Below are 15,822 nucleotides of genomic sequence, written 5' to 3' on the forward strand. Positions count from 1 at the left end.
GATTTTAAAAAGGGACATTGTAGCTTTTAGAAAATGTAAATATTACTATAACTGTGTATTCAAAACAGTTATTAATAGAAAATTGAATGTCCTGTAACAGGGTGGACATTTGGCACGTCATGGGTAAAGACTTTGATTTTAAAAAATATTATAATATAATATCCTTAGCTGGACCAATACATTTTTCTTATATGTTGAAAATCCCTCTTTTAGATGAAATGTTAAAATAATTCAAAATTTTGTATTTTTTGATGAAGAGTGATCACACTGAAATGGCACCGAATAGTAGGAATACCATGTTTAGTCTATGCTTACTTTCTAACACAACCTTTAAATTTCTTTTTTATTACTTAAAAAACAATCTATTGTAAAATAAAAGTAGCAATACAAACTAACAAGAGAAATTCAGCAACACCTGCCAAGGGCCATGGTTCGTGACTTTAAGTATCTTCAGGTCTTGGTTCATGACCTGCGGATTAAAGAATGAGATCATGGATACTAAAGGTGGCTAGGCTCAGCCTTAGCTGTGGTCACTTAGGAGGGACCACTCCTCCACGTTAAAGGAGTGAGATGATGTAGTGCAGGCATCAGTATACATCCTGGGCATCTCCTGTGCGAGGTAATCCAGGTATGTCCTCCTGGGATGAGGCATACTCAGAAACGCTGAACAGATTACACCTCTGGCTTGGGAACACCTTGGTCAGAAGAGCTGGATAAAGTGCTTAATGAGAGAGCGGATATAATTTTGAGACTGGATTTTCTGTGTTGTCACTCTCGCCATCTCAGAGATTGATCTCAAATACAGCAAATGGACCGATAGCTAGCTAACAGTTTGTGTTTCAAAATCCAGTTGATAGTCTGTTTCAGGCCATATTTGTTGACATTTGAAATGACCTGCTAATTTTAAAAACATAGCTTATATGCCTGCTTTGCTTCTGTACTGCTAGCTACAGATAAATGAGGCCACTGGAAATCCAGTGAAATCTGTATGGATGCACGAGATGAATGGGTAGGATGTGCAGCGAGTAGTCTCCATGGCATCAGCAGGAAGGACTGCTTGGAAGCAGCAGGGAGATTTTTGATTGTTCCAAATCCTTGTAGTTTTCTGCCGATGATTGACTTATTTAGATGATTACCAAGAGTGACCGGTGAGTTCAAAACAAAAAGTGCTAAAAGCTCAGCATAAATTAAAAACATATTTCCTTCTAAAATGTTTCAAAGAGCATTAAGTTGTCAGAAATCCAAGTTGGATGTTTCTGACATGTTTTAAATGGCCCCCTCTACACATTTAGATAACACACTGTGAGTATGGTCCATGCTATGTTTGGAACAAGGTTTCAAGTTGCTCACCGCAAACATCCAGGCTCTCATGAAACTGGTGAAAACTGTGAAGGTGAACGAGATGAAAAAGAAGGCACTGGTGGTTTGCAAGCCTACAAAGGGAAAGATGCCAGTGTACGGACCACTGTTGGTGGTTCGAGCTTGTGTCTACCCCAAGATTTCCCTCGATGATTATAATGTGATAAGTTGCATATAACAGGATCGGGTTGTACACAAAAAAACAAATGAGCAGTTTTTTTTTACCAAGTATAAAAAAGACCGTTTGTACACGGTTGATGAAGTTAAATCTAAACTTAAAGCTTACGGTCAGTTGGCATAACCACATGCTCCATATTCATCATTTAGAATAAAGAGCGCACGACACAATGTTCCTCCCCTCAGTCACCTTTCCCTACACAGGTTTGTGATTATGTACTTTCCCAGAATGCATTTCAGCAGTTTCTCGTCTGACCTTGATCTGTATTATGCGGTTAAACTGAAACAACTGTAGTGGTAACAGCAGAGTGAAGTTACTGCTACCACGGCTGAAAAAGAAAACCCAACGCTCGTGCAAAATGCGGCTCATGTTTTAATTGCTGCATTGTGCACCTGGGTCTGGGTGCAGTTCCCCCCTCCAGGGGCAAGGGTACCTAGACCCGGTTCGTAGAGTACGCTTGGGGAGTGTGATCGTGTGTACGTTGGTTGAGTGTGGAGTAAGTGCATATGAGAGCATGAGGGTGGGAATGGATGTTTGTGTCTGTGTGTGCCTGTATGTCTGTGTCTATATGTCAGGTTGGGTATCAGATGCCACCTCTCTGGGGACACCTCAGGCCCTCCAAGGTTTGGAGGCCTATCTCCCCCCACCACCACTTCCCCTGCCAGTGGCGGACTCCCTCAGACATCGGTGCGTTGGTGGTTCTTTGTGTCTGGGGGTGGGCGTCCGGGTACACACCGGCTCACTCCTTGGCGGCTGCTTATCGGGGACTGGAGCCTGGGGCTCGCTCGGGCCACTTCGGAGGTGGGGTGCCCCCGGCCTCTCGGCCTGGGGCTCGGTCACTCAAGCACAGCTGGCTGCCGGCGGAGCTCACGGCCGCGTCACTGCAACTCCCCCTGGCTTCTGCTCCGCGGCTGCTGAGTGAGCCCTCATCTGGGACTCTCCTCAGCTCTTACTGGGACAGTGGCGCGGCTGCCCCTCTGTTGGTCTTCCTTGGTCTCTTGTGTTCTGGGGGCCTCTGGATGTCTGGAGTTTCGATCTCCTCCATACCTGCTTCATACCCTGGAGGACGGGGCTGTGGCCCCCCCACACTCCCTAGCAGATCGTTACATGGAGAAACCTTTGGAATGCAAGCATGCTGATCCACACAGGTATGCACACAGGTGTACACTCGGGTGTTCACAGACGCAGACTACAGCTTTCTTGGCTGCTGCCTCAAAGCACATTGTGCGCTGTCTATCTTGCGTGCTGCACAATATCGTTTATTATTTAGTATCTACTAATATCTACTGCTAGCTAGTTTATTGTGATGGTGCTGATTTTTTTATTATGTTGCTCTTTGTTTGCTTTCTCTGTTTTTTTTCTCCATACAGGTGACCCAGGTGTTTTGTTTGTTTGTTTGTTTGTTTTTCTTTCTTTCTTCCCCCCTTTCTCACCGTCTCTTCTCCCCTCTGGTTTTCTTTCTCTCCCTCTCTTTCTTTCATTCTTTCTCCCTGTCCTATCCCCCAGTCATGTCTGTCCCGTTTGTAGCAACTGAAAATAAAATAAATTCATAATTATAATAAAGGTCAATCAAATGGACCAATATGGCAAGGCCATGATGATCCACTTGGTAAAATAAATCCGCTTGGCATCTTTCTTGGCCTTAAGACAACAATTCTGATGGCTAAAGATCCAAATGGGACAAAAAAAACAAAAAAAACAAAAACAAAAAAACAAAAAAAAACCCAAAACAATTACTGCATTGTTTCTATTTACAGTTTGAACCAAAAAGCAACACATCACATTTTAAATCGGGACAAACAGAACTGATGCATCCTACTTTTTAACTTGCATTTTACACAGAAATGTGCAGTAGTTTATCCACAGTACCTGTCATCATCAGATTTTACCACGGGTTGATATGAAGGTCAATAGAGTTATCCACAGTACAGGACGTACATATTAAGTCCCAGTAACATTCCTGCTCTGAAAAAGCATAAAAACCAGTATACATGTTACCTGGTTCTTTTTTTGTTCCACCAAAGAACACTCAACGCCCATTTTACCCTGTATGTCCTCCAGTTAGCTTGATGATAATAATTTTGCACATGCATGCCCGTGCTCGCCCTTATACTCTGTGAAAAGCACATAAAGGCCTCCATAATGACCAATACTGTCTGCTCTGTTTCCCATGAAGGCAGCAGGCTGCGACTGATGTTGTGAAGCCGCCTCCCTCGGCTCTACCTGCTGGGAGGGCAAAATCAAAGCACAGGCTTCTGAGGGAGGGTGGATAGGAAAGTTCACACCTCTGACTAGAAGTCAATATCAAAATGTAGACTGGGACTGAGGATGGACATCAAAGTGTTCAGTCTAGTGTTATGATTATGTCCATTATCACAAGGAGCAGCCCCAGGAGAAGAAATAAGAGTCACGGGGTGATCCTGAATGATTATGCCCTTTGGGACTGGATCAAAGATTTCTACTGTAGAAGATTGTTTTTAGCATCCCCACTGATGTCTGCATTACACAGGTCGTATAATCAGAAGTGTGCAGACAAAATCCCAGATGAGTCTGAAGCTCTTGGACAGGATGATGACAGGTAACACCCGAGTCTGAGCTAAAAAACCTTCTGTTGCCCTCAAAGTCACCTTTATAGATTTGTAATGCTTCTAATTCACTCTGTCTTCTAAACCAGGCTGAGAAGCAGGACTTTCTGCTTTTTAACTAAAACAGTTATTGCAACAGCTATCTGACAAAGTGTAAAATGAAGGATTCAAATATGTCTCTGGATTTCATTGTCCTTAAACACATTCTGAGAAGATGTCTAGGGTCGTTATTTAGCACAAGTGTGTTTTTTTGTTTTGGTCCCTTCATCAGCTAAGAGAAGGAGATGGACTTTAATAAGACTTGTCTTATTAAAGCATTATCTGCATTCAAACACTGAAAGCTACCAGCTCCATTCAGCTGACATGCCGTAATCTTCTAGTAGCAGATTATAAAATAGTGCAAGTTTACATGACTTGAGCAATTTCTGTTGCTCCAAAATTCTCTTAAGATATACATTTTAATCAAATTGTAATCAAATGTGAATCCAAGCATGAGCACAATAGTTGGTAATGTTATCTGGAGCTTTCATGTAACAAACAAACATCACGTCCACCATCAGTACATACAAATCTAAATAAGGGAGTGTACTGGGACTGGGTAATTCATTGTAAATATTTTGACTTACAAAATTAATTTATTACCAGTTAGGAAAAGTCCCATTGATTAAATCTGTATCCCTGCAGCTTAACCTCTGGGTGATGTGTGCACATCTTTATTGTAATGTAATGTTTTATCTGAGGAGCTACGGCAGATTATCTAAGAATGACTCAGAGCTTAACATTATCTGCTGCTCTACCAAACATGTGGCACAGTTCACTGCCATGTTAGATTTGAATTAAGTGTAAATGAGGTACTTGATATTATATTTTGGTGCTACAGTAAATGTCTTCAACTTTAAACAGAGTATGCTGCCAAAGGGCAGGACACACACAAGAGCCCTGATCATGAGGGGCATTACGACGTCAGAGGGTCGGGTTCATTGGGATTTATGTGTGCCTTGTTTTCACATCGTTATCTACAGCAGTATTATGGAAATCCATGTAAAGTTTATATGAAAGTGAAAAGCTGGAGGGCTGGATTAGGTTCTTTGCTATTTACATAAAAAATAAAGCCTATTGGTGGATTTTGTTTTCTGCAGGAATATGCAAAGTGTTTCATCACAAGGTCTGTTTGTTTCAACAGGTCCTTTCATTGCTCCCCCCATCTGAAAACTGCCCTGTGCATACAGCTCGGCTCCTGACCAGTGAGGGAGCATAAATCCCAGAGCAGTAAAAACATATGCTTAAATTAAAGCTTTGAAAAAACAAACAAACAATGAATGTGAATGTATTTATACCCCAGACTGAATAGAAAAGATGGATGTAGCCAGAATGACAACACTCATTAATTTGATTAGTGAGGTACTTATCAATCAGAAGATAGCCACACTCCAAATCACTCCATGTTTAGTGTTTAATTTATTATTATAAATGAGGAAAAATTACAAAATGAACATCATATCATATTAAATGAGACTTGAAACTAAGAACAGAGACCACAAACTCACAATTAAAATCTTGACTGAAGTCATAGATAAGTTAGCATTAGAGACGCTTCCCCATAGACTTCTATACAATCAGACTCTTTTTGCATCAAGAGGATTGGGATGAGGAGCTGCCCCTGCTGGTCACTGGAAGGACTGTAGGATTAAGGTATTAATTAGGAATAGGTTCCTAAAGATTAAGATTAAGGTACCTAAATCTTCTTAGAACCAGAAGTTACATCCATCTTTTAAAACCTGTGATTTATACATGTTTCTATATCATGTGTAGAAACATGTTTATATATCAATTCTCACATTGTCTGACATCATTACTCTTGTCCTATCATCTTCCTTCTACCTTCTTTGACCCAATGAGCCTCCCGTTGTTTGGTTTAAGTGTCCATTATTGTCATTATTGGATTCAGTTCTCCCATGATGGATCATTGGAGTGTAATTGCCAAATATATATATCAAGTCTCAGTGTGTCTGTATCTGTTGTATTAAAGTTTTGATTTAGTAGTCGAGTTGTTTAGACATTTCCCATGTTGTATTTGCCAACCTCTCACTGCTGAGACATCATGCAGTTCCTCTTGTACACCATCCTGTATTTATCAGCACAGCAGGGGGAACGTGCTTTGGGTGGATAACCAGTTTCTTTCCTCTTGTCCTTTCCCAAAGGTGTTTTTTTCAGTTCTACTTTTGGCTTTTTATTCTTCGGAGGTTTGGCACCACCCTACACTGGTTCCTCTTTTCCTCCCTTTTAAAATGCACAAAGAAAATAAAGGGAGGAAGGTATAATAAGAGCCCAACCCTTCCTCAAAAATACAAACTGATGGAGCAGCCTGATGGAGCAGCCTGGCGACCTGGGCCTCATATCAAAGAGAATTGGGGGGTTGTTATCTGGAGGTGCAGTGGCAGACCTCTGCTGCTTCTGCCCCTCTCATTAATCCTTCTCCCTCCCTCCTTCCCTTCACTGCTTTTCCTCCTCCCTTCCTCAGCACTTGTCACCAAGCTGTCAGCTGCCTGCTCAACTGTAGACACACGGACCAGCCTGGGGATGGGATGCATGGCAGGGATGGAAAGAAAGATGGAAAGACAAAGAGAGAGAACTGACAGATCCAATATGAAAGAGAAAAAAAGAGTTGGAGGTGTAAGCCAAGCTTGTCAGCCCTAGCAAACAACAGAAGGGATCAATTTCTATGAACTCTAATCCATCCTGTAAGTGTCTTCTTTTTCCTGCCAGTGTCTGAGTACAAAGAAAACCCAAAGCAGAAACACTGCTCTCTCAATCCTGTCAATTCACCTGCTAAAGAAACAGAAAGAGAGAAGGAATAGAGAGAGAAAGCAAGGAGAATATCAGCTGTGGCAGCAGCCTAGTTTCTTGCCAGAAAACATGGCGAGGTTCGATTCATCAGTGACATACGAGGTACAAGTGAAGCAGCAGTGGGAGTGAGCTGACTGCTGCCTCGGCCCATTATATGTGCGATTACAGGGGTTGAAGAAACAGATGGTAGTCAGGTAAGGAGCTGGTTTAGATTTCAGTAAGATTTAAACACCAACAAACTTCCCTTCGCAAACTATCCTGCAATTTGTGGTCAGCTGTTATGGTCTTGTGAGGAAGGTGAATAATTAGCACAGGAGGATGTTTCCAGCCCACCAGGACGGGTTTAATGATCTAAGACTAGCAGGACACATCTTCAGAATCAAAGAACTTCTAAGCATATAGTTAGAAATCTCCACCCACTTATTTTTGGTCCGTTTGTTTAATGCTTAAGAAATATCCAACTTTGTCATGCTTATTTGAGTTTGATCCAGTTCCCTTTCTATCATAAACGGAGGTGTGTAATCCATGGTATCTTAAATAGTGAGTGTATCAAACATCCACGGTGCTGACTGATCACATCCTCTCTACAAACTGAAAATGCATCTGTGTACTGAAGGACAATGAAAGCAGCAGAAGAGTCCAGAGACTTGCTAGCGGCTTAGTGAGCTTGCAGCAGTCACAGCAGATGGCCCCGCCCTCCCTGAGCCTGGTTCTGCCAGAGGTTTCTTCCTGTTAAAAGGGAGTTTTTCCTTCCCACTGTTGCCAAAGTGCTTGCTCATAGGGGGTCATATGATTGTTGGGTTTTTCTCTGCATGTGTTATTGTAGGGTCTACCTTACAATATAAAGCGCCTTGAGGTGACTGTTGCTCTGATTTGGTGCTGTGTAAATAAAATTGAATTGAATTGATTATGCAAGCATTTCTTGAACTAAATTCTAAACACGCTGACAGCGATGAACCTGCTGATCCTGAGTCGTGTTTGTCCAGTCAGTTTGGTGTCCACATCACGTTTAGCTACCACTTTGGTTATATACCACAACACGGGTCAATAAAGAGATCACACTTCATTCTGCTGTGTAAACTTTGTGACATTGAAATTCAACCTCATGGACGAAGAATCCAAAGTCAGTAGTATTAATCATCTGGGCTTACTATATTTAGCACCAGCCCATGCTCTCACCTATTTCCACCTTAAGTTGGATTAGTGACTCAATTTTTCCACTCATCTCTTGGCAACCTGCACAGAGATAAGTTGTTCTGCTTGTGAAAACAATTATTTTTACCCCAGACTATATCCTTCCTGGTATTTCTGAGTTGCGATAATTAAAGTCTCCTTAAGATTTTTAAAATTTTGAACAAAGATATTTCAGTTGGCTAAAAGAGGCGCACCAGCTGAAAGAGCAGCTGTGCTGTCCCAAAAAGCCACTGTAAAAACCAGCAGTGGCTGCTAGTTTGTTTTTATCCTGTAGTAAGTGGTGCTAAATTTGGTCTGTGAACTTCTGTTTGACAAAGTTTGTAGATGGGCATCAATCTTCTTCTCATACCACAGTTTGGGGTGGCTGAGGGTCACAGCAGCTCATCTGCTAATTGGGTGGTTGGTATTTTGATCCCTGGCTGCTTCAGTCTGCATGCTTCACCAAAACTCTGAACCCTGAGCTGCCCCTGATGCATTCACTGGAGTGTGTGAGTGTTAGACAGAAAGCACTTAGATGTTGGAAAAAAGTGCTTGTATGAATGTGACTAAGACAAGTTGAATGAAGCACTTTGAGTGCTTAACCAGAGAGAAAAGTTCTGCTTAAGAACCAGTCCATTTACAGCTTCTGTCCTTGCTGTTTATTTGTTTTACCCTTCTGACTCTACACCTGCACCAGCACCAGTGTCTCTTTACCCAGTTTTCACTCCCGTCATTCCCATCCCATCATTCCCATCCCATCATTTACTGCATGATTGTACGTTGGTAGCTCACTGTGTAATGCTTGATGGTCATAAACAAACACAATGCAGTGAGTCATGTTTACTTGTGCTGACTGTTGAATTTCTGGAAACTGGACTGAACTTTCAGTCCAGTTTCCAGAAATTAGTTTCAGTCCAGTTTCCTGTCTTTAGAACAACTTTGTTCTAAAGACAGCTTGCATTTGACAGCATGCACACTGTTCTGTGTGGAATAACTTATTTCACCCATCCATCTATCCATCCACTGCGGCAGGGATAGCTCAGTAGGTAGTGGTGGCCCCATGATCGGAAGGTTGGTGGTTCGAATCCACTGAACGGCTACCCTGAGGTACCCCTGAGCAAAGTACCATCCCTACACACTGCTCCCCGGGTGCCCAATGGCTGCCCACTGCTTCACTGAGTGAATGGGTTAAATGCAGAGAGGACTTTCCCCATGGGGATCAATAAAGTATACTTTCTTTCATTTTCTTCCGCTTATCCAGGGCCGGGTCGCGGGGGCAGCAGCCAAAGCAGAGAAGCCCAGACCTCCGTCTCCTCAGCAAACTCCTCCAGCTTATCCGGGGGGACAGCAAGGCGTTCCCAGGCCAGCCGAGAGATATAATCTCTCCAGCATGTCCTGGGTCTGCCCCGGGGCCTCCTCATGGTGGGACATACCTGGAGGCCTCCTTGTCAGATGCCCGAACCACCTCAACTGGCTCCTTTCGATGTGGAGGAGCAGCAGCTCTACTCTGAGCCCCTCCCGGATGGGCAAACTTCTCACCCTATCTCCAAGGGAGAGGCCGGCCACCCATCGGAGGAAGCCCATTTCTGCCGCTTTTATTCGCGATCTCGTCCTTTTGGTCACTACCCACAGCTCGTGACCATAGGTGAGGGTAGGGACGTAGATCGACTGGTCAACTGAAAGCTTCGCTTTTACTCTCAGCTCTCTCTTCAACACAACAGACCGGTACAGCATCCGCATCACTGTGGCCGCCGCACCAATCCGTCTGTCGATCTCCCGCTCCCTTCTCCCATCACTCGCAAACAAGACCCAGAGATACTTAAACTCCTTCACTTGGGGCAGGGTCTCGTCCCTGACCCGGAGTGGGCACTACACTCTTTTCCGCCTGAAGACCATGGCCTCAGATTTGGAGGTGCTGATTCTCATTTCCAGCGCGTCACACTCGGCTGCGAACTATTCAAGGCGAGCTGGAGGCCATCACCTGATGAAGCCAACAGAACCACATCATCTGCGAAAAGCAGAGATGATATCCTGAGACCACCAAAGTGAAAGCCTTCTGCCACTTGGCTACGCCTTGAAATTCTGTCCATACAAATTATGAACAGAATCTGTGATAAAGGGCTGCCCTGGCTGACCCACCAGGAACAAGTTCGACTTATTGCCGGCTATGCAACGGTTGTATAAGGACTGAATGGCCCGTAGCAATGGGCCAGTCACCCCATACTCCTGGAGCACCCCCGACAGGACACCCCAAGGGACACGATCGAATGCCTTCTCCAAGTCCACAAAACACATGTAGACTGGTTGGGCCATGTCTCCTCAAGTATCCTCGAGAGGATAAAGAGCTGATCCAGTGTTCCACGACCAGGACGAAGACCGCATTGTTCCTCCTGAATCCGAGGTTTCGACTAGCAGACAAACTCTCCTTTCCAGCACCCCGGCATAGTCTTTCCCAGGGAGGCTGAGGAGTGTGATCCCCCTGTAGCTGGAACACACACTCGGGTCCCCTTTCTTAAAGATGGGAACCACCACCCTGGTCTGCCAATCCAGGGGTACTGCCCCTGATCTCCACGCAATAGAGGTGTGTATTCCTTCCTTCCACCGCCTGACAATTTTCTCAGTCGAAGTCAGCAGCACTCCACCCGCACTATACACAGTGCAGGTAAAGCACCGCTTTCCCCTCCTGAATTGCCTGATGGTTTGCTAGAATCTCTTCGAGGCAGTCCGAAAGTCTTTTTCCATGGCCTGAGAAAGTGAGGAAACAAAAGCATTGCAGCATTGTGAACCTGTATAATCACAGCAGAAGAATCCACAGATGGATTGTTTTCCATTCAGGGTGGGGACTGTGCTTTGGGGAAAGTATGAAAGGGTTCAGGGTGGAGTGAACTGTGTGTGTGTGTGTGTGTGTGTGTGTGTGTGTGTGTGTGTGTGTGTGTGTGTGTGTGAGAGAGATATCGTCAGGATGTTGCTGGAGACAGATTAGTGCAGCAACAGAGGGATTGTCAGATGATGACGCGGTACAACTCAAAGACATCCTCTGCTGCAGTACTGTCACTTTCCTCTTCTCGGGGCTTATTTTGGGATTTATTTGTAACTTGCACTGATCCAAAGGTGTGAGGTTTAAAATAATCAGAGTGCTTCTCTCTTTTTTCCTTGTGTGCTTCTCACATCATGCTTTGCATTCACACTTCCACTGTTCCACAACATGCTCACCTGCTGTTGGTCAAAATCTCGTGTAATTGGCTTAGTAGTTACTTTTTCCTGCGTGGGATGCATGTTGTGCTTTCAAGATTGGCAAGCTCTGAACAAACAGATCTCCACCTGCTTTGAGTATTCTGGTTGGTGCTTACAGATGGGCAATCAGTGACTGAAGTGGCTCTTGCAAATATTCCACATTCAGTTTTATTTGGAAGGTGCTGGCAGCCGTAATGTCACACTATAGCCTGGTAAGCCTCAATAACACAGGGGACTCGTGACTCCTTGGATTGCTGTGGTTGCCTGTAGTTTGTATAGAAGATGACAAGTTGTCTGCAAATTGCCAAATAACCACAGACAAGTAGTGAAATTTGAAAAATCTAAATCAGGAATGGAGAGCGTTCACCTTCAAAATAAAATGTGTGCCTTTCTGTTGAAACCACCACTTTTCAAAGGTGTTTTCTTTACAGATGATTGGTCTCTGTTTCCCGTTTCACTGCTGTTTACCAAATCGTTAACAAGTGTTTGCACGTGTTGGCAACTCTCTCATAAATTACACGTGACCATACTAATCTGCTAGCAACCACAGCAATTACAATGAGGTTTTCAATACAGTGGCAAATACTTCTTTGTGACTGATTTCACCTAGTGACACCAAGCAACCTCCCTCATTCTTGACAAGCTGACAGCAGGTTGCCAGCTGGTCTCTTTGTGACGGTGGCCTTAATGTCCCCCAAAGCTGTTCTCTTCAATTCATGACAAATAAAAAAAAGCAATGTCTCGTGGTTGAGCTTGGATTTGCACAAACTATTTCCAAACTGAAATGTTGTGTTTGCTGTGATGTTTCAAAGATCAAACACTGCTACCCCAGATGACTTGGAGAAGGTTGCTCACATAATTAGTTGCTCATACATCACTCAGGTGTCTTAGTTAAATACCATTAAGCACAAAAACACAGAAAGTATCTCATTATCTATTTTTGTGATCTCTGGTTCATCTAAGTGTTTTTATTTTCCAAGGATAAAAATAGTGATGCTTACTGCTCAGTAATTGTGTGATTAATATTAAATTATATGTGATTATGAGATTTTAAACTATGATTAAAGGACAACAAAAAAAGTATAATTTATGTTGGCTTTGATAAATACAGTATTTTTCTGCAAATGATTGACTTCAATTTATCAATCTAATGCTAAATCACAACAACAGTTCTCTCAAGGTGTAAAGTAAAGACCCCACAGTAATACAAAGAAAACAAAGAAAACTCTCTAGCACGAGTACAAGTAAACTGCATTTCTGCTGTTTTCTTTTTAAAGTGAGTCACACCTCAGTAACATCATGATGGATCTGGATCTGTAGTGATCGGCTCTTTATGCCTTCAGTGCCTTTTAACACTAAACGCCTGAACTATGTGTAGATGTGGTCAATGAAAAGATGGACCACTGTTTTTCTTTCCTATACCCTTCATGTGTCAGGAGAAATCCAGAAAAAAAGAATGCATTGATATAGATTTTTTTTAAAGCTCCCATCAGAAGGCATTCCTTTGGGAAAAGCTGCACCTGTCACAGCTGGAGCAGTGAGCAGCAGAGTGAGCCCTTTCTAAATGAGAATTAAAGCATGACAAAAAGGAGACTGACTGAGAACAGCATGGCTTCAACTTGAATAAATCTTTGCCCTGTTTTTCAAGCATTCGAGCTTTTTCTTTTTGAATATTTGAGAGGGGTTACTGGCCTTTTCGCTCTCACACACTCATACAAACCACGCTGTTAGTGTTGAATATGCAGCAATATTGCATGCAACAAGTTGATTTCTAATCCAAGGTCGTCAGCACAAATGAACAAGACAGGCTGACTGTTTGGTGCAGGAATGCAGAAGATTAAATGTTATTTACAGAAGCTTTAGGGTTGTGTAGCTGCAACTATTTTAATCTCAGTCTGTCTGTTAAAACCCCAAACATCATCCTCAGAAGTACGTAAATGCAGTCGCCTCAAGCTACAGTCTTCATATGCTATTGTCACTAAATGCTACAGGCTCGTATTTATTATGAAAAAAAGGGCTCACTTGAATAAAACTTGGTTGCTTAAGCCAAAGAACTTGTTAAGCTGCTGGTTTTACTTCTTTGTTAAGTATCCTAAGAAACACATGCTTTTGTGTTTCATGATCATGACACAGATAAAGCAGCAGCCAAAAAGCAAAACGTCCACAAACCAGTGCGTAATGTCATGTGGCTTCATCTATCGTCTGCATAGAGTGTATGATGTCAAAAGGATGGTCGACTTAATACAGCAATTCAATTTTATTTAATTTATATAGCACCAAATCACAACAACAGTCGTCTCAAGGCGCTTTATATGGTAAGGTAGATCCTACAAAACTAAATACAGAGAAAAACCCAACAATCATATGACCCCCTATGAGAAAGCACTTTGGCAACAGTGGGAAGGAAAAACTCCCTTTTAACAGGAAGAAACCTCCGGCAGAACCAGGCTCACGGAGGGGCGGGGCCATCTGCTGTGACATGCTGGGGTGAGAGAATAATCTTAGTAATGAATAATCTTAAAAGTAGAGATAGTGTCTGTCTCCTGAATCCAAACAGGAAACTGGTTCCAGAGAAGAGGGGCCTGAAAACTGAAGGCTCTGCCTGTATGGTAAAACCGTACAACAGGTAAAACGACACCATTTACAGCTGCAATCTACTGCAAAGCAACAAGCTTGAAACTTTCCTCAACCGCTTGATGCTCCCTCCCTCCGGGCTGTGTTTGGTTGAGACAATTCTTTACTTGTCAATTTATTGCGCTGGCAGTGTGTATATTTTTATATCTCATAACTCTAGGTTTCTTTGTTTGCTCTCACGACATCAAGAGCTCCTCAATAAAAGAAGGCAGAAGCAGCTGGATGCAGGCACACACACACACACACACAGATGCTGTAAATAACACCAGCATATGTCCCTGACAAATGTGTAATCTGCACACACACTGAGCACGAGGATCAATCTGTAGCCCGCCGCAGCCGTATGTTACACTGATGCGGATTAAGATATTGTATCTGCAGACAAAAGGAGTCAACCGCCTTTGTGCAGAAAACCCATCTTAAGATAAGAGAGATCTCATCTCCTCAGCCTAATTCACAGCCTCCTTCTGCTCTCCTGTATCTCTGCCGCAGATAATGGCAGATAAATAAACCATAGGATATCCACGCATGCTGTCTTTGCCACACTGCAACCCACCGTGGCAAGATGTTACAAACAAGACAAAGCAACTGTAGCTCAGCTAAACATATGCAAGCTGCAGGTTGTCCCTCTGCTCGCATTCCCACAGTGCATTATATCAGCCCAGCTGCCACATGTGACATTATATAGACATTATATGCATTACACCCTCTGCTTTTGTGAGGTGTCACTGTTTCTGGAGATCAGTGCAGATAAATAATGCATGCTGCTCAGACGCGGCATGACTGCTGAATCCGCACTGAAGGCAGTATAGCTCTTTTCTCCCAGCACTTACACAGCAAGCAACACTTAAAGCATCCATTAACATCACACCAACACTTACGCTGCCCCTTGCTTTTTGAGCTCATCTGGGAAATTACTTATCAGAAAAATCAGAGCACATTCTGGTTGTCTTGTTTGTCTCTCGGGACATCTGCTGAACCCCGAGTGATGCGCTCGATGAATGCCAGCACACTCACAACTTAGGCTGCGCTCCCAGCACCAAGTTCCTAGCATTCTCTGTTGCACCTGAATGTCTGCATTACGTTTCAGCATGCACAAAGGCTACAAGCCGTGCTTCAGAGGGGAAGAAGAAGTGAGCTGTCTCACCTGTATGTATGCGGAAGGTCTCTTCTGTCCTGGCCGTGTACAACGCACAGAGCTGAAACTTCTGTCTCATCAGCGCTGCTGGATAAACCTCCCCCCCTCACTCTCTCTCTCTCTCTCTCTCTCTCGCAGTCTGCTCTCCCACCCTCCCGGCTTTCCCTTTTTGCTCTTTTTTCCCTGTAACTCACTGTGTTTTCTCCATCTGTCTTTTTCTCCCTACTTCAGTGCCTTCCATCAACCTGCTGCTGCTCATGTTGTCTTTGTACATATATATGTATATATTCTACGGCTATATTGCTATTGGAGGCTATAATTTGATAAAGAGCTTTTAGATGAGGTGCAATGCGTACCACTGCAGTGCTGGAGAGATGCACTCGGATATGATGCTCTGTTAACCTAGATCCTAGTCTGTGTGTGTGTGCGTGCGTGTGTATGTGTTCCCACCTGTGTTTTCTGGTGTGTGCGTGTTTGTGTGTATGTTCACAGATAATGGGAGGGGAGGAGTCTCCGTGCCATAACAACCGTTGGGCTTAGCTATTTGGCGACAGCGCTGCCAACTTCCTCCATCCCGCTTCTTTGTTGGGAGTTATTTTCTCACCTCTGGGAGGATGGTGGGTAAGGCGCGGGGGTAGTGGGATGAAGAGACACACAGAGAATACGTGTAATGC

At 43.5% G+C, this 15,822-nt stretch overlaps 1 protein-coding gene across 1 annotated transcript in view; it reads right to left on the reverse strand.

Moving 5' to 3' along the window:
* Nucleotides 1-15,529, reverse strand: part of c1qtnf4 (C1q and TNF related 4) — a 53,598-nt gene extending 38,069 nt beyond the window's left edge. The window contains exon 1 of the mRNA XM_005746699.1: nucleotides 15,158-15,529. Coding sequence (XP_005746756.1) covers nucleotides 15,158-15,227 — 70 coding nt within the window. The 5' untranslated portion in view covers nucleotides 15,228-15,529. The remainder of the gene's footprint in view (nucleotides 1-15,157) is intronic.
* Nucleotides 15,530-15,822: the final 293 nt, after the last annotated feature.

This window comes from Pundamilia nyererei, unplaced genomic scaffold, assembly GCF_000239375.1.
Source record: "Pundamilia nyererei isolate P.nyererei 1_Seehausen unplaced genomic scaffold, PunNye1.0 scaffold00181, whole genome shotgun sequence".
NCBI lineage: Eukaryota > Metazoa > Chordata > Actinopteri > Cichliformes > Cichlidae > Pundamilia > Pundamilia nyererei.